The following is a 21,532-nucleotide window of genomic DNA, read 5'->3' on the forward strand; positions in this document are numbered from 1 at the left end:
AAGGACATGAGTATATGGAACTATTAAGGAAAGTGATAAAATAAACAGATAAACAAATAATATAAAGGAAATATTTTAATTTAGTCACAACATTTTTCAAATGTATATACTTCATATAGAAATATATAAAAGGAAGTGACAAAATAGTAAAAAATTACATTATTACCACTTTCAAATTATTATTAAATTTGATTTTCAATATTCAACTCATATTCCTTGGAGTTTCAAAGTTATTTACTATAATAACTGGGTGATTTGATAGCCACATCAGTATTCCTAATTAAATAAGTTAGTATACATATAACTAGGAGTGTATTAGGTGGGAATATGAGAGATGAAAAGAATTAATATTTGACCATAAAATTGATAATCAAGGATTGATTCTAAACACATAATCTTCTGGCATTAATTAATGTTTAAAAAATTGTCAAATGTTTTACTTATAATATTTTTTGGTGTATAATATTTGTATTGTAGTTAGAATATATAATCTCATAAATATTATTCAAACACCTTATCATTATCATTAGACCTTATTTTACTATTCATATTCTATTAATAAATTATAATAGAAAATTAGTTGTAAGGTTTATAGCTTCTTTTTTTTATATATAAATTACTTTTTATTTTATCTATTTGTATTAGTAATGTAACATGTGGTGGGTCAATTAGAATTTGTTTTCTTTAAAGTGAAGGGAGTGTACTTAATCTACATAATAAAGTGCACTCATAATCATTGATTATAAAATAAATGATTAACATTGTAATTAATTTTAGAATTTATTATATATGTATTAAGGCTTAAATAACCTTTTGTCCTTATACATTAATTAAATAAGAGATTTTTTATTTTAGTCATTTAAAGAATATTGTTTTAAATTTATTTTTTAAAAAAACATTTTACGTAAAATTTAGCTCAATTAGTTGAGCATCATATCAATATTATAATTTTTTTGTATTGTGTTTAATTCCATGAATAAAAAAATGTTTTCATTTTAGTTCCTACAACCAAGTAATATCATTTACTTTAGTGGTCTCTACATCATCTATCCAAAATGACTAATAACATCATACTAATTGATGAGAAATCTAAAAAATAAATTAACAAAAAACACTTAAGCGTCAAACTTCTTAATTCCTTAATGATGTGAGAAATCAATAAATTAGCATTCTTAAAATTAAAAGAAATAGAGAATTAAAAGAACTTTAAAGAACTAAAAAACACCCAATTTTGTAGAAATAAAAGGTTATTTAACTATTGAATTTATTATAGTTCTTAATTTTTAATTTTCTAATTAACCATTGTAAGCACATTTTATTCCTTAATGTACACATTCAATTTGGAAATTAAAATTCTGATTAATTCAAACCTAGTTTTTAATTTTTTTTACAAATAAATGTAAGCACATATTATTTTAAAATATAAATGTATAGTTTGCTTCTTTATCTTTATTCATTTTCCATTTAATTGTAACAAAATTTCATATTGGCAATTTTTTTTAAAAGGACATATTTGCTATCTTATTCATACATTTCCTCTGTTTCTTATGGTTAGATTTTTGGATAATTTTTGTTTTTGTTTATCTGTCGTTTACAAAGCTTAAAATCACATCAATAACTCTTTTATTAATTATTTTATTACTTATTTTTTTCTTTAATTAATTTTCATATGTATTTATTCATTTTCCATTTAATTGTAACAAAATTCCATATTTGCAATTTTTTTAAAGGACATATGTGCAATCTTATTCATATATTTCCTCTGTTCCTTTTTAATTGATAGATTTTTGGATAATTTTTGTTTTTATTTATCTATCATTTACAAAGTTTAAGATCACATCAATAACTCTTTTATTAATTATATCCTTACTTATTTTTTTATCTTTAATTAATTTACACATATATTTATTATAGAATGAAAAAAAAGAGTGAAATAAAAAACTACATAACTATTTTATTAGAATAAAAATTATTATATCTCTTAATTTCTACAAATTAAAACAACTTAAAAGATAAATAAAAAACAGAGGTAATAATATTTATAACATGAATAAATAATGATAAAAAAATATATGTTTGAGACGATTCTCGTTTTCTAACACACGTCAAAGTCAAAGTTAAAAGTTGAACAAGACCCAAGAAATTTACAAACACATCTAAAAAGTCAAAGTTGAAAGTTGAACTTGCCTGTCATGAAGAAAAAAATAACTTTATCTCCATTCTTTCTCATTGCATGTTTGATTTAACGTTACATCCTGACTCGGCCAAAAGTAATTATCACATATGACAAAATGTTTGAAACCTAATATAAAACATGAGTATCATCCTCAAAAAGTGATAGACGTATATTAACAGGAATGGATAGAAAGTATATTTTTTTAAAAATAAAATGTAGAAAGTTACAAAAGATAAAAAAATATTTTTTTTATAAAAATTATGTAGTTTATAAAGGTTTATAATATTTTACAGTAAAAAAAAGACCTACAATAATTTTCCTATAAAATATTATAATTTTTTTTTGTCTCCGCTAAAAATATTTTCTAGTTCTGTCACTGTCCTCAAATATGGATTTAATTAAAAGAAACTCTCATCCGTTTGAAGTGATTATCATTGGTCCAATTTTTTTTTTTACACACATCAGATATCAAACACAAGATGACTAACCACTGCACCAACCTATCCGATTATTTAAACATTAGTGTTATCTAATGAACTTTTATTGTTTCCAAAATGTTTCATATTTTTAAATTCACATTTTTCTAAAACAGATGTAAAAATATTTTAAAATTGGATTAAAAGCAATTCAACTCCATTTTTATCTAAGGCAATTTGTTTTGAAAATTGTATTTAAAAATTAAAAATCAAAGACTGGCGGCCATCCCAAGTGAAGAAAGTTTTGAATAATTTTCCTTTCCTTTTCGTGGGTCTCCATATCCCCAGGGAAATCCACGGAGAATAAAAAGAACACACATTACATGTTAACGGAAATATGTAAAAAACAGTACAAAGATGTGTGACATGTCTAAGCATCATTCGATTTAATTCCAAGGATGGACATAAGGAAGTGGAGCTTCTCCTTGATTTCAGCGAGAGAACAAGTTGGGGGGCTCAACTCCAGTGAACATGTAGAGAGCTTTTAATTCATCTGAACATGATGCTTGCATTCTACCTTCATATCCTACTATCTTCCGTATCATATTCATCTTTTTCCATATGTTCTCTTCACCCAATACAACCTGCAATAGCTAAAGTAAATAGCCTGTTAATAACAAATTAAATATGTGGCAATAAAACTTTAAGTTTATCTATATATCCAAATTCACGTGGTAACATGCAGACAAACAAATTTCTGTGACAAATTCATGTGGGTAGAACTTCTCCTAACATTAGGCAGTTTACTTGTTAAGCGTTCTGAATGCACTTTGACATGTCTCTGTTATTGCTGAATTAGCTTTAGTTCCATACTATGATCTGTTAGGCTTAAATATGTTTTGATGATTAATAAATCCTTAATTTTTTTCGTTTGTTTTTTTGATAAATTTTTGTTTTGGATTAAATTTTTAATAAAATAATAATTTTTCTTCTTGACACTTTTTTATCTTAGATAAATTAATAAATTTTATGTTTGAAATTTTTTTCGTCTGTAATTAGTCGAAATTAAAACAAAATTTGTTAATTTATTATAGAATAAACACAAAATTCACTCATTTATCAATAATCAAAACAAAATTATTATTTTATTAAGAATTCATCACAATAAAAATTTATTAAAAAACAAATACAAAAATTGAGTATTTATTAAAAAGTAAAAACATATTTATGTCTTTCTATTATGGTTGATACTAATATTAAAACAATTATCACAAGTACCTAAGGTATAATTAGATATTCACTTCATCATGTAGTAACAAAAACTGTCTTAAAATACACTTAAATTAGATCCTGACCTCTTGAGAAGGGCAAACATGGTTTTCTGCAGAGGAACATTTAGATGGCCTTGACTCTTCTTCTACAGACGAAACAAGAACCTGCATAGAATTTGTATGCCTTACAACATTTGAAGAGCCTGCAAACATATAAATTAATTCAGATATTAGGGCTCCAAATAAATATTAGCCCTCTAGACACAGAATGGAAATGGCAAGCATATTCTGTGGTCTAACCTTCATTTAAATCAATTGTGTATGCATACTCGTCATGGTCTATTTGGTTTCCATCAAACAAATCAAGTGCACTTTCATTAGCAATTTCTCTAGCTTCTGCATCTAACGGGTACATCCCTTCATTTAATTCATGCAACTGTGATTCTTGATTTTCAAAGTCAAAATTGTTATTATCTAACTTCTCATTGGGCAATGTAGTAGGACAATCCGGCGGAGGCTCCGAGGAATGCCAATATTTTCACTGATAACCTCAGATGAGTCTTCGTCCACTGAAATATTATAAACTAGTGCTTCTATAGGCAAATCTCTAATTGGTTCAGCTGGAATCTGCAGTTCAGAAGGTTCAGCCATTGGCTCTACTAGTGAATCATTTGTATTATCAGATTCTTTTCCTTCTAACATAGTATCCTTACTTTCATCATTTTTTGAATGAAGCATCTCTTCACATACATTTGGATCTTCTTCCTTTCCCAAGTCTTCTTCATTCCCCTCGATGATACCACTATGTGTGTCTTCCCATGCTACCTCCATCTCCATATCTTCAACAGCTGAACCAAATTTTTTATCACTTTCATTTTTCCCTCCACATATTCCTTCTACATATTCTCCTCTCTCCTGTGCCATATCAGTTCTACCTTCATCTCTAATTTTTTCTAACAGCCCCTTTGTTTCTCTTTGTAATTGTTCTTCCTCTATGTCACCCTCCATGGCCTGATCCTCGGATTCCTCTAAAACAACATTTGTAACATCAAAGGGAGTCTTAAATTCTTCAATCATTGTTAAAACCCCATTGTCCCCACTTATTGGTTGCTCTTGCACCCCATTAGAGCGTCCTTCCATTCCATTGGTGGCATCTTCTTCTTGTGGGCCACACTCACTCCCCAATGTCATATTTTCCCCATTCTCCAAACATTGAACACCAACTATTTCAATGCCTCTCTTCATTTCATATACAAGAAGGACTTGTTCCTCTTTATATGTGTGTATAACATCATTACCTGGCCGAAAACACATCTCTTCATGCAACAAAGTATCCTGAGGAGTAGGCCTAGGGAGCAACTTACTCATTAAACTCAAATTGCAAACATGGCTAGCCAAGAAAATAACACAAGGCATAGAAAGAGCCATGCCAATAGCACAAGCAACAACAAGAGGTGGAACAACAACCGGGGCAGCAGAAGCTACGAAAGTAGCCACTAAGATCTTCCTTCCCAGACAGAGTCCCCTTTTGAGCACCCACCCCTTCACCTTGCAACCTTTTCTAGCATTATTTTTGCACGAGAATTGTGGATGATCATACTAGATTTGTTTGGATTTTTATAATGACTTCAAAAGCTGAGACTCAAACTCATTTACAAGCCTTTGTTTCCTATGTTGAGAGGCAATTCAATACAAAAGTGAAAGCTATCCGATCAGACAATGGTCCAGAATTTATTATGAAATAGTTTTATCATAATACTGGTATCATACACCAGACTTCCTGTGTTGAAACCCTACAACAAAATGGAATTGTGGAAAGAAAGCATCAACATTTATTAAATGTTACTCGAGCCCTTCTTTTTCAGTCCAAGTTACCACCAATCTTTTGGTCTTTTGCTTTACAGCATTCTATTTTACTCATCAATTGTTTGCCAACTCCATTTCTTAATAATAAGTCTCCTTTTGAAAAATTATATGGTACTGCATATGACATTTCTTCTTTGAAAGTCTTTGGTTGCTTATGCTACATCAGCACTCTCACTAATAACAGAAAAAAAACTTGATCTTAGAGCCTCTGCTTCCATTTTTTTGGGCTTCAAGCCTCACACTAAAAAGGGTATATTACATTTGATATTTCCTCAATCTTTTCCTAGTTTCCATGTACATTCCTATCCTACCATTTATGACTATGGTAAAGATTTGGTTTGTTCTTCACCTTTTTCACACTCTAATATCCTTGATGATTCTCAATCTAACATGTCTGTTGATCATTCACAATTGGACTCCTCAAACACTTCTTCTAATCCATTAAATTCCCCAATTATTGTTCCTCCTAGAAGATCTAACAGGGACAGAACCAGACCAAAGAAGTTTCAAGACTTTCACACTACATTTACATTAGCTGTTACTGGTCAATCCTCAGGTATTCATTATCCTTTAGCTTATGTCTTATCTTACAAGAATTTGTCTCCTACATATCACAGTTTTATTATGGTTGTATCCTCTGAGACAGAACCTAAGTCATTTAAAGAAGCTTCTCAATCAGACAAATGGATTAAAGCAATGAATGCTGAAATTGAGGCTTTAAAGGCTAATCATACTTGGATTTTGACTGACCTTCCACCTAACAAATCTGCTATTGGATGTAAATGGGTTTATAAAATCAAACACAAGGCTGATGGGTCAATGGAGAGATATAAAGCTAGGTTAGTGGCAAAGAGGTATACTCAGATTGAGGGTCAGGACTATCTTGATACCTTTTCACCAGTGGCCAAGATAACTATTGTGAGATTATTGCTTGTTTTAGCTGCTGTTAACAACTGGCATTTACAACAATTAAATGTGAACAATGCTTTTTTGCATGGAGATCTTAATGAAGAAGTTTACATGGCTTTGCCTCCTGGTATGCACTCAACAAAATCTGATCAAGTTTGTCGATTGCAGAGATCTTTGTATGGTCTTAAACAAACCAGTAGACAGTGGTATGCTCGGTTGTCTACTTTCCTCATCTCACATGGCTATAGACAATGTTTTTCTGATCATTCTTTGTTTATTAAGCAGTATCTTCAATCTTTTACTGCTTTACTAGTTTATGTAGATGATATTGTCTTGCCAGGCAATGATCTTCTAGAAATTAAGTCCATAACTCAGCTTCTGGATCAAGTTTTTAAAATCAAAGATCTTGGTGACTTAAAATTTTTTCTTGGACTTGAAGTGGCTCGAAGTAAACAAGGGATCAATATTTGTCAAAGAAAATATATTCTTGATATCTTGCATGATGCAGGCATGTTAGGAAGCAAGCCTGTCTCTACTCCCATTGACTATGCTGTAAGACTACACCAACAATCTGGAATTCCACTTGATGATACAACAGCTTCATCATACCGTAGGCTCATTGGTCGCCTCATTTACCTCACAAACACAAGGTCCGATATCACATATGCGGTGCAACATTTAAGTCAATTTGTAGCTCATCCTTCTTTAGCTCATCAACAAGCAGCTTATAGGATTCTCAGATACTTGAAAGCAGCACCAGGTTCTGGTATATTTTTCCCTGCTTCCAGCACATTGCAGCTCAAAGCTTTTAGCGACTCTGACTGGGCAGGATGCGTTAATACAAGGCAATCTATCACTGGCTACTCAGTCTATCTTGGTAATTCCCTTATTTCTTGGAAATCCAAAAAGCAGGCCACAGTGTCTAGAAGTTCATCCGAGGCTGAGTATCGGACACTAGCCAGTGCTACATGTGAATTACAGTGGTTAACCCACTTGCTTAATGACTTTGGAATTGTTTACACTCAACCAACTCTTTTGTTTTGTGATAATCGCTCCGCTCTTCACATTGCTGCAAATCCTGTCTTTTATGAACGTACGAAACATATTGAGATAGACTGTCACATTGTGCGCGAGAAATTGCATTCCGGCCTTATCAAATTGCTACCCATTGCTTCTGCTCAACAACTTGCAGACATATATACTAAAGCTCTTCCACCAGGCGCTTTCCATTTTCTTCAGTGCAAGCTGGGAATGTCAGACATACATTCTCCAGCTTGAGGGGGCATATTAACCATCCTAAGTAAGTTCTGATATAGTTAGTTAGTAACTAATTTCTGTTATAGTTAATTAGAGGTGGTTAGTTATAGAGTGTATATAAATATACTTTGTATTCTGTTTTTGTATTCTGGTCTTTCTTTCAATAACAATTCAGAATCATTCTCTGTAATCAAGTATTCTCTCAATTTTCCTTCACAAGCTATCTCTTCCTCTTCTTCATGACATTTCTTTACAGTTTCAATAACTACTAGTATACCATTCTTCATCTTCTGTTTCTTCCAATTCCATTCTATAATATACAGCAATGTCATTGAAAGTTGAAACAAAACTTGTAATATGCCTTGACTCTTTCAAAAGCATTACTAATTAGCAAAGTGAATAGACTGAAGAGTGAAAATTGTCTTATATAATGAAACCCAGGAAGAGAGGGAAGATAACAGAAAAAGAAGGTGGATCAGAGTTTTACCTGAACCGAATGAAGATAAATAAACTTCAAACTTCTAACCTCTAAGAGCTAATATGCTACCGGCTTCAACTTCTCTTTGGCAAGGCTAAATTCAGTGATTAATTTTGGTATAATGAAGGAGTGTCTGGTTCATCATTCGCATCTGATTGTTGATGACACGTGCTAGAAAGAGAGGGATGAGTTGACAGCTGCAGGGTAAGGAGAATGCCACCTCGGTTTCTTTTGCATGCAACATTCAAACATGCGTCAAGATTTACGTAAGCATTAATCATCTAATAGACAAAAAAAAAAATTGATGTTTAAGGTTCTTAATCAGTTAATCCATGTTGGCGTGATTATTAATCGAGTAAAATATATTTTTGTTTTAATTTCTCTAAAAAAGTGTTTCTTTTGTTTTTTTTTTTAATTTTGACATGCACCACTAATTAACAAAATAAATAGATTAAATCATTTTTACGTCACTTATGGATCAAAATGAATTTGAACCATGTGAAATATACTAGAGTACGTTTTCTTGAAATTTGAGAACCAATGTTTTTTAAGATATTTTCTTTTTTAAATTTAAAACTAAACATATAAAAAGATATGTTTATTAGTTTTTTTTCTTTTTAATTGCATAATTATTATTTTATTTTTAATTTGTTTCATTAACACAACCTTTTTTTTTGGCTGGAAAAAATTTTGAAAATAAATAAGATGATAATTTTTTTTATATAATTAACCATCAAGCCTGAAGTTCAATTAATATAAGATTGTTAAAATTGGATTTGACTCGGACTAATGAAAAATATATATAGTCTAGGAAAAGAAATTATAATTATTGATTTTTCTATCTTGGGCCACGGGCTGTGATTACTTGCATAAGGATTGGGCCTGAGAAAGCTGTGGTGTGGTGACAGTGAGCCAGTGACGTGCGGGGGATTGCTGTTCTGTACGGCCGTAATTTCAAGCGTTTAAATAAAAGAGAGAGAGAGAAGGCAAGGGAAAACCAAGTGAAATCAATAGCCATGAAGATCGTTCGGAGAGACCTAGTACCTAATGGACCTGGCAGCGTTAAGGTGCAATTCCAATTCTATAGACTTTGATTCGTTTAATTTTTCCGTTAAATTTGTTGCTTACGATTATGGCATGCAGATGGTGGCAGTGGATTCGGATGATCTCTGGTTTGCGTATAACTTGATAGCTCCCGGAGACTCTGTCATGGCCGTTACTGTCAGGTACTCTTTCTCTCAATTCTCGCTTCCTTCCATCCTTTAATCTCATTTTTCAATTTTCAATTTTCATTGTAACAGGAAGGTTCTAAGAGAAGCTGCTAATGGCGGACGGGAAGCAGAACGCGTCAAGCTCAAATTGGAAATTAAAGTCGAAGAGGTTTTTTTTTTGCCACCTCAATAGGATTTCTATTAGTTTTCTCAGTTTTTGTCTCATCGTGATTTTGTTTTTATACTAGCTTTCTGATTATGACAAAGAAGGTTCTATTTTGCGTGTTCGTGGAAAGAACATTTTGGAGAATGAATATGTCAAGGTACTTAACTGAAACTGCAACTGTCATCCTGCTTTTTAACTCCAAACTGTTTACTGCTAAAGTTAACTTCTCATCTTTGTGACTCACTGCAGATTGGAGCATTTCATACTTTAGAACTCGAACTGCAGCGGCCGTTTGTGCTCAGAAAGGTGTTTCTCTTAAATCATTATGATTCCTGTTACTGACTTGCTGTTCCTTTTTGGTTCGTTAAATATGTGCTTCCCATGCATACGAGCTAGGCCTTTTGCTTGTATGTATCATTGTGCCATTATGGTTAGAGTTATGAATGTAACAAAAGAAATTGGGGAGGAGCCGAGGCGAATATTTAAGAAAATTGCATTGTGATAGTTTTTTTCTTCCTTTTTTTATACTATTGTGAAGAACCATGATTACTGAAGATTACATTTTGCCTTTTGTAGGATGTTTGGGATTCTTTGGCTTTGGAGGTACTACAGCAGGCCTCCGGTACATTATCAGTTATACGAATCTCCCAATTTTTTTTATAGACATTTATACTTATGGGAATTTGAGTAGCGTAATCTGTGTGCATGGAAATTACAAAATCTGCTAATTTGAAGAATGAAGATATTTCTTTAACAGTACAAGTTTTAGCTTGCATATGCATTTTTACTGACATTAGATCTGACAAATGTACCTATGATCAATTAATCAAATTGTTGAATTTCTACTTTATGTGATGTCTTAAATCCTGCACACATTTAAGCAGGCAGTTTACACCAAAAATGGTGGAAAGAATGAAATAAATGCTTCATCTAGAATCATAGTCATATTTATAAAGCAAAAAATGGAATTAATATTCCTCATCTGGTCAGTTGGTGTAAATTTTTGTAGTCAAAATGGTGAATAAAAATTCCATGCACATTTTGCAGATCCTGGTGCAAGTGCTGATCTAGCAGTGGTGTTGATGCAAGAAGGATTAGCCCATATCCTCCTTGTTGGTAGAAGGTTAACTTTCACTTCAATATGCTTCATTTATATATATAAATAGCATTTTATGCATAAGATAATTTGCTCAGCCCTCTATACTAGTTAAAATGGTTGGTGTTAGTCATATTTGGTTGATTTCTGTGGGTAACCACAAACACTGGAAATTAAATACATGATCTTCTAGTTGATATTTGAATTAATTTGTCTTATTTTTGTCTAATAAAATAGTATGACTGTTACTCGTTCGCGGATAGAAACATCAATTCCTCGCAAACATGGGCCTGCAATTGCTGGTTATGAGAAAGTATGATCTCTCTCTATTGTAAGATATCGGTGAATGAATTCAATAATTTGAGTGACACAAATCTAAAGCATCCTCCTCCTTTTTGTAGGCTTTGGATAAGTTCTTTCAGAATGTTTTGCAGGTAATTTCAGCCCAAGGACTTTGATTTCTTATCTTTAGCATTTATTCTCATTAGTGATACATTTCCATATAAAAAATTGAAAAGGATTTACTCTGATTTATAAAACTTCTTTTTCAATAGAGGGTGTTTATGAAATTTATGAAATGAATGCTAATGATATACTGCAAATTGAAATACCCCTAAAATCTCTATAACCTGATTTGTGTTATGTTATATATGTTAGCTTTGAATTGATGTTCTTTATTAACTTCCTTACAGCCACTTCCATACCCATGGTAACATGAGATGCCCATGGTAATATCATACCCATGTACCAAATATTGGCATCTTGCTGAAGAATCCAATATGTCCAATAATATTAGATGCCTGGATGAGGATGCGTGTGCCCCAAATATGTCCTTATTGTATAAATGAAATTGTCTTTTCTATGTTTCCTTGCTCCTTACTTTAGAAGACATATCGTGATCGTTGCTGTAGTCTTTCTTTCTTATCTTTAATAATATTATATTTGTACTTTTATCAAATGAAAGCATAAAAGGGGCATTTACAAATATACTGGATTCTACCAATCTTTTCAGGCTTTCTTGAAACATATAGATTTCAATGTGGTTCGTTGTGCTGTAATTGCAAGTCCAGGATTTACAAAGGTAAGTAATTATTCCCTGTTTGTGTTATTTGGGCTTATTCGTGGTGAATATTTACAAATTTGATACAAGTGCAAGTGTGTCTGTATGTGTGTATTATTATTTATTAATAATAAAAAATATTTATCTTTAATATTTTTACGTACGTAAGTGCAGACAGGATTTTGGTATAGAGATGTTTATAATGCTTATATTTTAAATCTCTGGTTCTGTTTCTGTTTCAGGATCAGTTTCACCGTCACTTATTTTTGGAAGCAGAACGAAGACAGTTGCGACCTATTATTGAAAACAAATCCCGCATCATTCTTGTGCATACAAGTTCAGGATATAAGTATGGTTGCTTTCTTTATTTGCAAGTTCTAGGACTTTACAAAAGCTTTGTTAGATAATTAGAATTGGCACTAGCATAATTTTTCTGATATGCTGTGCCTTCCTTTAACACTTGATTTAACAAAGTTGTGCCCATATTGTTTGAGGGTGGTGACTAGAATATGTTTTGGCATTGTATTTGCTACATGTACATGGGTTTTAAGTGAATGTGAAGTCTCATGTGCCTTCCTGTCAAAGACATCCATTTATTTAGAATGAAAAAAAACTAACAAACAAACATGGCAGCAAACATAGATCAACACACTGTTGTTTTTAGGATTAACTTTGTAGTTCAATTGCTTGTGGGTACTGCAGTATCTGATTTATCTTATCTCTTCAGCATTATTATTTATTATCTGTAGGCATAGTTTAAAGGAGGTTTTGGATGCTCCAAATGTCATGAGTTTGATAAAAGATACTAAAGCAGCACAAGAGGTACCATCAAAATCAAAGCAGTGCACCTTTTTTACTTTTCCATTTGGCCCTGCACCCCCTGCTGAATATGCTGAATAATTTTCATATTCTGCTTACTTATCTTCTATTGACTATTGAGCCTGGAATAAGCTTTATTCTTTGTTTTCCTTCAGGTTCGAGTTATGAAGGATTTCTACGACATGCTTTCAAATGTCAGGTTCTATTTTTGAAATCATTTTGTTTATCTTGCCTTGCCTATTTTTATGGTTGGAATGTCGTTCCACTATTTTGAATTCCTTTGGGAATTAGTTTGACTTTAAGAATTTGATACGATTGGAGACACTAAATTTAGGTGGATCAATAAGTTCTTGTATAACTTCTATTTGTTCATAGTCATATGTCTAAAGAAGAGTGTTGATCTTATAGACTTTTAGTCAGCTGCATGATGAATTGGTATAATGACAAATTTGAAAATGGTTTACCTATATTTTTGCATTTTCAGAAATCTAGGAAATCCTGTTAAATATCTTTGGTGTGGAACAGGATCCATCACGTGCTTGTTATGGAATGAAACATGTTGAGGTTGCCAATGAACGACTAGCTGTACAAATGCTTCTCATTACGGATGAGCTTTTCAGGTTTGTATGATATAGCCCTAAAATATTCTGAATCAAAGATGGCATACTGGATTGTTCTATCTGATTCACACCCATTTTGACAATCATGTATCCTACTTTTTTGTTTAATTCAGCCATGTCTTATCTATCACTTTTCCATCCTTGGAAATGGTTTAGAATTTTGATCAAACTTCTTTGTAAACTACTGTTTAGTTCAGACAATTTTGTTTTTATAGAAATATATTTGGTTGATTTTTGAGCCAGTATAGCATCATGATAACTGAACTTTATATTTGCGTTTTCTTTACCATCCTATTTGTTAGCTTGGGATTTGTGTTGTAATCCTGAAAATGCTCCTTTTGATGTTGTGATAGAGTTGTGACTTCACTACTTGCTTTTGGTTATAGGAATTCAGATATAGCAACAAGAAAAAAGTATGTTAACTTGGTCAACTCTGTTAAGGATTCAGGGGGCTCTGTCCATGTATTTTCGTCCATGCATGTCTCTGGAGAACGTGAGTTTTATTGCTTTCATTATTTCATTATTGTTTACTGTTTTGGGGGGGTGGGTGTCGTGTGGGATATTTACTAATCCTAGAAATCCATGAAACTAAGAATGGTGAACAATTATTGAAAAAAGGTAGAAGTAATAAGATGGGAAATAAACTAAAACATTTTGTTTTTCTTCCTCCTTGTTATTAGAGCTGCTTCATGGAAGTGAATAAAATTTCTTCACAAACATTTATGTTCTAATTTTGTTTGTTTTTAATTGAATTTTGCCAATTTTATGTTGATGGACAGAACTAGCCCAGATAAGTGGCATTGCTGCGATTCTTCGGTTTCCTCTCCCTGATCTTGAAGACATTGAGATGTGATGGACAATGTTGGTCAAGCATGTTAATGTTGGCCATGGCTCTCTCTGTTTTTTACTATTCTTAAATACTCAGCTGATGTTGCAAGTTGCAACAGTCCCTGAGTAATCCTAGCGGTCTTGTATTACAAACCACACAATGCTAGTGTAAAATTCATAGTATTACATCAGACTTTATTGAGTGGTTAAATATCTTTGTATATTTTCCCCTTAAAGTAAGTGTCTTTTTTAATTCTTTTGCGTTTATATTTTTTTTTTAAATTATGCATGTATAATTTTTTTAAATATTTAAATATTTTTTTGGTATTTTTTATTTTACCTGAAATTAAAAATAGATCATGTACTCACGTCATCAGGGTCAAATGGAAACATTCAATATTCAACTAGTGATGAGCATTTTGAATTATTTTGCGAGACCTTAATTTTAAATATAAGAACAAATAAGTTATGTACTGAAAATATAAAAATGTTTTATATTGTCATTCGATTATATCTTTTTATGTATAATAATTTTGATGATTTTTATAATAATTAGTTGAAAGAGAAACATTTTGTTTTTATCTTTATTTTAAAAAAGAAAAAATAGTTGAAAAAGTAGTGACAATAGCTATATTTTAAAGGTTTATGAAAAAAAATAAAAATAATCATAAATATTAAAAGGCAATTTAAGAATAAGAAATATGTTTACTGAAGATATAATTGTCTTTATTAATAATTATAGATTATTTTAAAAATAATATCAATAATATTTATGATTTGATTATAAAAATTGTTTTATGTTATTAGTGTATCACTATTAAATTCTAAATATAATAGTATTAAAAAAAAGTAAATTATGTCTTCTCTTTTCATTTTTAGAAATTAAGTTTTTCTCTCAAAAAAAATCAGTGACCTATACTTTGATCGGCTAATTATGCAAACAAGGTCATCAATGATTCTGTGAAAAACAAAATCTAATTTAACCTAGATTAATTATGGAAAGTTTGAAAAGGGAGTGAGCAGAAAGCATGAATTAACTTTCTTTCCCGCCCCTCTAGCTTTCTTTCCTTCCTATTCTATCCTCTAAAACGATGTATAAGGATTTTGATACTCTTTTCACATCCAGACAAAAAACACAGAATCGTTCATTTGAGAACATTTTCTGTTTTTATCTTTACACTATTAAATTACAAAAATATCACCTTATTTTAACTTTATTTCCCATTTTCCAAAGTTTGTATAGAAAACAGTAAAAACGACTTTTAATATTTTCTCAAATCTAACAGTCACTAGCTGATGACACCTTAATTTCTGTAACAAATGACATAATTGTGTAACCATAGAAGGGAAACGAGGAAGAAATTTGGAATTTCTAAACACGACACAAGAAATTTGTGATTTTACATATTATATACATAACACCCACCATGACGGGAAATCATCCCCTGGGAACAGCCATAACAAAAACCATCACGTTGACAGAATAGACTAAACACAGTAGAATGAAACTGGAACTACATGTCTTACAACAACATATAGACGAGGGGCCAAAACACCATAACCTGTTCACTCCAAATCAGGTCAAACTTGATTCTGGATAGTTTTTTTCAAGAATTCCCTTTCACTTTATACTACGATAGTCTTTCGCATGAATCTCCTGAGTAAAGCATGCTCGTTACTCATCTTCGTGCTTGATTGAAACTTGGGGAGCACCTATCCAGGTCCATTTGGAGCAACAGAATACCATTCTGCTTTTAAATATTTCACAACCTTTTCATCTAATTCTTCTTTATTTCTCCACTTCTACTTCTAGGAACAGAACCATCCTTCCCAGAATGCACTCCTAAAGCATGAGCAAACATTCTCTTTGCAGCTCCTAAGTGCTCCTTTTTTATGTAGTCTTTACTTACACTAAGCCCTTGTTTTCTTTCTTGAGAGAATTCTGGCAAATCTTTGTCAACTGTTGTTTGATCATTCCTTTTATTAAGTGAGGCTGCATTAGAACTGCTCGTGTTTCTTATGCTGTTGTTTGAATTCCCTCTTAGGTGTGAAGACTCTTCAGAAACTTTCTTGAGAGTGGACTCTTCCATATTCTTATCATGAGCATTCAATTCATCTGTGAGGACTCCATCCTTCATACTATCACTAGCCAAGTCATTCTGATTCTTTGTATGGATTCTTTGACCTAGGGCATGGGCAATCATTCTGCGGGCAACCACAGGCACACTCCGTGGCTTTTGTTCACCAGGCTCTTTTACCTCTTCCAACTTCATAGAGAAAATTCGCTCACGAGCAATTAAATAAGCTGCTTTTCTCTCCTCTAGTGACTGTGAAAGGGATGCTGTGTTTTTCTGCAATACTAAAAGATGCAGCACACAAATTAAGGCCCAGAAAAGAAAACAAAATGATAACTGCGAAATATAAGTTAATTTGATAGTTAATTTGGATTAATAAGTGGGTGTAATTTCTTTACTTTATTATTATTTTTAATGAAACAATGAAGAAATTAGCATCTTTGTTATTTTTTATTAGCAAAATTCAAAAGAAGAAGATTTCAAGTGCTTTAGAGGAAAAATTGATGCAAAAACTGGAACAAAAAAAAAGACTTAAAGAAAAAATGAAAAGAATCGGAAAGCATGCTTAGCGCGCGAGACAAGCTCAGCGCGCACTTTCGCTCAGCACGCAACACACGCTTAGTGCGAAAAAGGCCCAGAAGAAGCCCAAAGGCGCGCTTAACGCGAAAGCTCGTGTTAAGCTCGAAGTCAACGTGAAAAGAAAGCTATCTAGTGCCTATATAAGGAGGAGGAAACAGAAGAAAAAGACACACCCCACACACTGGGTCTATTCCTTAGGGGAAACGCTCTCTCTTTAGTCATCCATCTCCTTCTTCCATCCACATCAACTCCCTAAATCCCTTAGTTAGGGTCTGACAGACCTAAAAAGCCAACAGATGTATTGTAATGTTTCATATCTATCAATGCAATCAGGTGTTTTCTTTCCTATTATCCATTCTTATTTTAATTTCATGTATAATTCATTCTTGCATCATCTTTAAGGGTTAATCGCTTGGGAGAGAGTAATTCTTAATAGAAATACAAGGAAGGTCTTACATGCATTAATTTTAGGAATTATTTATTGAAAAATGGTAATGTCTAAAGAACTGGAAAATAACATCTCAACATTGAATTGCTAGGGATAAAATGACTTTGTTGTGCCTCTGCATACATCTTTATACTTAATGTTGTTTATGATTCCATCCTTACAAAGGGATTTGGGAGAGAGAATACATAAATTAAGCTCTTCATCGTAAGGAATCCGGATTGAACATATTAATAGATGTGGGTAAAAAAAATTCACCAAATTGACAGAAAAATCTAAAATCATACGTCTTAGACAAATAAGACATGCTAGGCCCCAATATAATTGCATTCAAATATCATCTTTTAATTATCTTTGTTTTCTTGTTTATTATTTCATCTTTTTTTGCATTTTAAATTATTGTTTATTTTTCTTGCTATCTTTCTTGTTATTTGTCTTACTCCAAATTTCACATTTAGAATTCTTTGTCTCTGTCTTCTTTTCTTTCTTCTCATTGCTTAATAATTGGGTTTGCATCCCTGTGGATTCAACACTTGGACTCCCATTTTAATCTTTATTACTTGTGATAAAATTGGTACACTTGCCAACACAGAACAAGAATCTATATCATAGAAAAAGACATTCAGTCTATGTAATGGTAAGAAGACATTAAGAAAATTACTATTTTCCATGTGAGAAGTTCAATGTATACAATAAAAAATTAACAATAATTACTGCATAAAAAATTATAATTAGTTATATAAAAATAAACTAATTTTAGCATACAAAAAATTTCCCACAGTATTCCCAAGTTTTAAATAAAATAGTAAACAGTAAATCTCATTCACTTCATGCATTATATGTTATGTCTTTTATAATGGTAGATTCTAAAGGTAGGTGGGATCAATATTGTACATAATGTGCTATGGTAACTGACTGAGAGAAGAATCAGTAGCATGCATTACCTGGAGAGGATTCACTTCTCCTTAATATTTGGTGGGATGTAACCAAAGATTGAGGTTCATCATCATACTTCCATAGGATATCACTAACAAGGACTGGAGGTCTGCAATCCATCCAACATAAAGGTTATTTTGCAAAAGAAACCTTGCAATAATTACTGATATATTAATAAAATAAAGTAATCCAAATTATGCTTGATATAAAAAGAGCCCGGAGAGATAAAAGAGGGAAGTTCATTTACATGGACGTATCTGGACATCTTTCCAGAATCAAATGGCGATCATCTCCTTCGCCAACAGATTCATGTGCAAACCTGGCACCAGTTATAAAACCATCAAATAAAAGAACAGTAAACACATTCAAAATGAAACCAGAAAGGAACTTTGAAATTGACTAAAACAAAAGTCATGAGAAAAATACCCAAATATTTCAGCAAGGCGATGCAATAGAAGACGATTGTAAGAGTTCATTGGCTCCAATTCCAAGATCCCATCTGAACTATAGTCAGTAAAAACAGATATTAAGAAGCATATTATAATTATATGATACCATCCTACCAGAGAGAAAAAAATTCCAACCATTGTGAAACAACTATTTAACACAACATGCATATGCTCAACTGCCACAAAAACTAAATGACCAACGAAACTTGGAGCCATTCTCCAGAAGCCCCCTTTACACATTGATCAATATACATTAAGTCCTTAAGACAATATTTATATTCCATGAATGTAAGAAATGCCCTATACGGTTTTGAAATTAATAAGTGAACTGTGATGCTAAAACCTTGGACTAATACTCAAGTTAAACACCACTCAAACTATCTCATAAATGTTACCTAGTGTCATCATCCTGAAGAAAGTTAACAAGGGATTCTTCCATTGTGAGAACTAGATGCTTGCAAGGAAGATTGTCCTTGACAAGAAAAGCCAATTCCTCAACCTGAAATACAAAAACATCAGTCAGTACTGAGACCCAGTTAAAGTTTTAAACACTGCAAGGCAAGCCCTTCTAAAGAGATGCTCCTTAGTGCCATGCTAGTTCACATAACACTAAGTTAAAGCAAATCATCAGACAATCATGATATTAAATTGACACCAATCATAGAAGCAATTGTCCTGAAAAAAATCCTTCAATTAACATGAGAAAAGAAAAAGGAACAAGCTTGGTGCTAAAACATGTCCAAGGGTTCTAAAAAATTTTAACTTTGAGGTTTAACAACGTAATCCGCTACAACCCAGAAAAACATAATACCCAGAAAGAGGGAGCGCAAGGCAGCAAAAAATTGGAATTCGTGAGGAGATAATTCACGTATGTTGAGATAGAGAGAGAGTCAAAGAAGCATACCATGGCGAATTGGGTCATACTCATGTCGAAGGATTGAACAAAGTCAAAGGCTTTGGGGGTTTAGGGTTCCCGATCACATAAATTTGAAAGAAGTATCCTACTCTGCACTTCAGCTTCAGACTTGTTCAATCGACGGGAGTTGCCCCCTTCTTTTTCTTTTCATTTATTTATGACAACTTTTTTTTTTATTTCTTTTTTATCTCAAACATAAATATCCTTTTAGTTTTACATTTCCCCTTATTAAAACTGTAAAAATAAAATAAAAAATTAAATGGTAATCTTTCTTAATATAAAATAGATGAATATTTTAGTTCATGTATTATAAATATTTGTTTTTATATAATTAAAATTTATTATAAATAATTATAAATTATATCAAAATTCAAAATCATAATAAATAAATGACTAAATGACTTTTGTAGTCCTTTTTTATGAAACTTTTGAAGTACTTTATCTTAATTTTTGTTGTTGAATTTGACATTTTCTTTTTACAAATTTATTTGATCCTTTATTTATTTAGAACGATTCAAAACTATCCATCTAAATTTTAAAGTTAACGTCATTAAAAAGATAAATATTGAAGACAATACATTACAGGTCTCCCTCTAGATTAATGAATTTTAAATTATTATTTTTGTGGGTATGAGGTTTTTTTTATTATTAATTTATAATAATAATTTAAACTATAATATTATATATTTTTAATTATCATTATTTTCTTTTAAAAAATAATATTTGTATCATAAATTTAAATAATTATCAATCTTTTATTCGTTCGAATGAAATTAGACTTAAATATTTAATGTAACTTAGATTCAAAGTCTTAATGTTAGGAGAGAATAATATGATTAAAAAGATAAACTTGACTAAAAATAGTCAATTAGCTTTTTTAATAAAAATTAATAATAAGTTAAATTTTCAATGTTTCGCAAAAACAATATCATTATAAAAAAAATAGAATAGTTATATTGTATAATCTTTACTTTCTCTCATGTTGAATTTCGTGTTTAATTTTTTTTTCTTTTAACTATCCTCTTTCTTTTGGTTTGAATTCTTTCACGATTTAAATTAATTTGCCTCTTTCATTTTTTATTTCACCGGGATTTTTTTTGATAAATTATCCTTATCTCTTCAATTACCTTTATCTCTTTAACTTATATATTAATTTAAATTATTTTATTTCTTATTAATTTAAATTCTTTTATTTCTTGCTTAGTTTAGTTTTAACATATCTCATAATCTGGACCACATTTATCATGTTTTGAATATATTAAAACAGAGAATTATTAATGAATTTTAATTATTTTATTTTATTAGGTTGACTAATTATATTTAGATATATTTAATATTCTTCTATAAATAAAATTCTGAGGTTTTATTAATTTTCTGATATGAATAATTTTTTTATGATGAATAATTATAATCATAAATTTTGCGCGTTAAATTTGACTTGTGCAGTATACCAACTAAATTAGTTATTGAAGATAAATTTAAAAATAGAAAAAAAATAGAGTAATTTGAAATGATAAAACAGTTTTCAGCTAATCTGAAAGAGTAATGTATGATAAAAAGAAAATAATAATAATAAAACTTAAAAGTTGGAGAAAGTAAACAAAGTGAGTTGTCTGTACCTAAACAATAGATTTATAATACAAAAATATATTTATTCTTTTAGTAATGTTGTTTTTAATAATCATGCAATTTATTGTCTAATTTTTTATATTGAATAGATAAATATAGGCGTCAACACCTGTGAATAATGTAAATTTAATATATTTTAAGAAAAATGCAACACTTTTCCTTCCCTAGCTTTTTTATTTCTTCCGACATTACTTTGTAAAAAAGGATCAAACACATTAAACTTATAATCAATGTTTTTAAAATTAAATCAGTAATTAAACCAACAAAGATATTAATTTATTGTTCATTAATTAAATAATGAGTAGACTAAAGTTGAAACGATAAAAATAC

The 21,532-nt window shown here is 31.0% G+C and overlaps 2 protein-coding genes and 1 non-coding gene across 3 annotated transcripts; 1 reads left to right on the plus strand and 2 right to left on the minus strand.

Annotated features, from left to right (window-relative positions):
- Positions 1–3,083: 3,083 nt before the first annotated feature.
- Positions 3,084–5,947, minus strand: LOC102665739 (uncharacterized). The gene is made up of 5 exons (XR_005886879.1): positions 5,891–5,947; positions 4,343–5,462; positions 4,164–4,265; positions 3,948–4,066; positions 3,084–3,236 (listed from the first exon to the last, which is right to left on the minus strand). It is a non-coding gene; the product is annotated as an uncharacterized protein (transcript).
- A 3,321-nt stretch (positions 5,948–9,268) lies between these two features.
- LOC100800939 (protein PELOTA 1) lies at positions 9,269–14,409 on the plus strand. Its single transcript, XM_006589159.3, has 16 exons — positions 9,269–9,440; positions 9,517–9,599; positions 9,675–9,753; positions 9,833–9,907; positions 10,000–10,056; positions 10,327–10,372; positions 10,798–10,873; positions 11,084–11,159; positions 11,248–11,280; positions 11,859–11,927; positions 12,149–12,255; positions 12,656–12,728; positions 12,881–12,919; positions 13,251–13,345; positions 13,732–13,838; positions 14,125–14,409. The coding sequence occupies exons 1-16, from the start codon at positions 9,390–9,392 to the stop codon at positions 14,196–14,198; spliced, it is 1,140 nt and encodes a 379-aa protein (XP_006589222.1). The 5' UTR covers positions 9,269–9,389; the 3' UTR covers positions 14,199–14,409.
- Positions 14,410–15,535: 1,126 nt separating this feature from the next.
- LOC100801478 (uncharacterized) lies at positions 15,536–19,727 on the minus strand. The gene is made up of 6 exons (XM_003536109.5): positions 19,562–19,727; positions 19,053–19,156; positions 18,635–18,712; positions 18,456–18,527; positions 18,217–18,317; positions 15,536–16,532 (listed from the first exon to the last, which is right to left on the minus strand). The coding sequence occupies exons 1-6, from the start codon at positions 19,583–19,585 to the stop codon at positions 15,952–15,954; spliced, it is 960 nt and encodes a 319-aa protein (XP_003536157.1). The 5' UTR covers positions 19,586–19,727; the 3' UTR covers positions 15,536–15,951.
- Positions 19,728–21,532: the final 1,805 nt, after the last annotated feature.

Source organism: Glycine max, chromosome 10, assembly GCF_000004515.6.
Source record: "Glycine max cultivar Williams 82 chromosome 10, Glycine_max_v4.0, whole genome shotgun sequence".
In the NCBI taxonomy this organism is placed as follows: domain Eukaryota; kingdom Viridiplantae; phylum Streptophyta; class Magnoliopsida; order Fabales; family Fabaceae; genus Glycine; species Glycine max.

Coding starts and splice junctions, on each gene's coding strand:
- LOC100800939 (XM_006589159.3), top strand. CDS start 9,390: ATGAAGATCGTTCGGAGAGACCTAGTACCTAATGGACCTGGCAGCGTT. Junction 12,920..13,250: donor TCTACGACATGCTTTCAAAT/GTCAGGTTCTAT, acceptor GGTGTGGAACAG/GATCCATCACGTGCTTGTTA. Junction 13,839..14,124: donor CATGCATGTCTCTGGAGAAC/GTGAGTTTTATT, acceptor GTTGATGGACAG/AACTAGCCCAGATAAGTGGC.
- LOC100801478 (XM_003536109.5), bottom strand. CDS start 19,585: ATGAGTATGACCCAATTCGCCATG. Junction 19,157..19,561: donor GTATGACCCAATTCGCCATG/GTATGCTTCTTT, acceptor TTTGTATTTCAG/GTTGAGGAATTGGCTTTTCT. Junction 18,318..18,455: donor AGATGTCCAGATACGTCCAT/GTAAATGAACTT, acceptor GATGGATTGCAG/ACCTCCAGTCCTTGTTAGTG.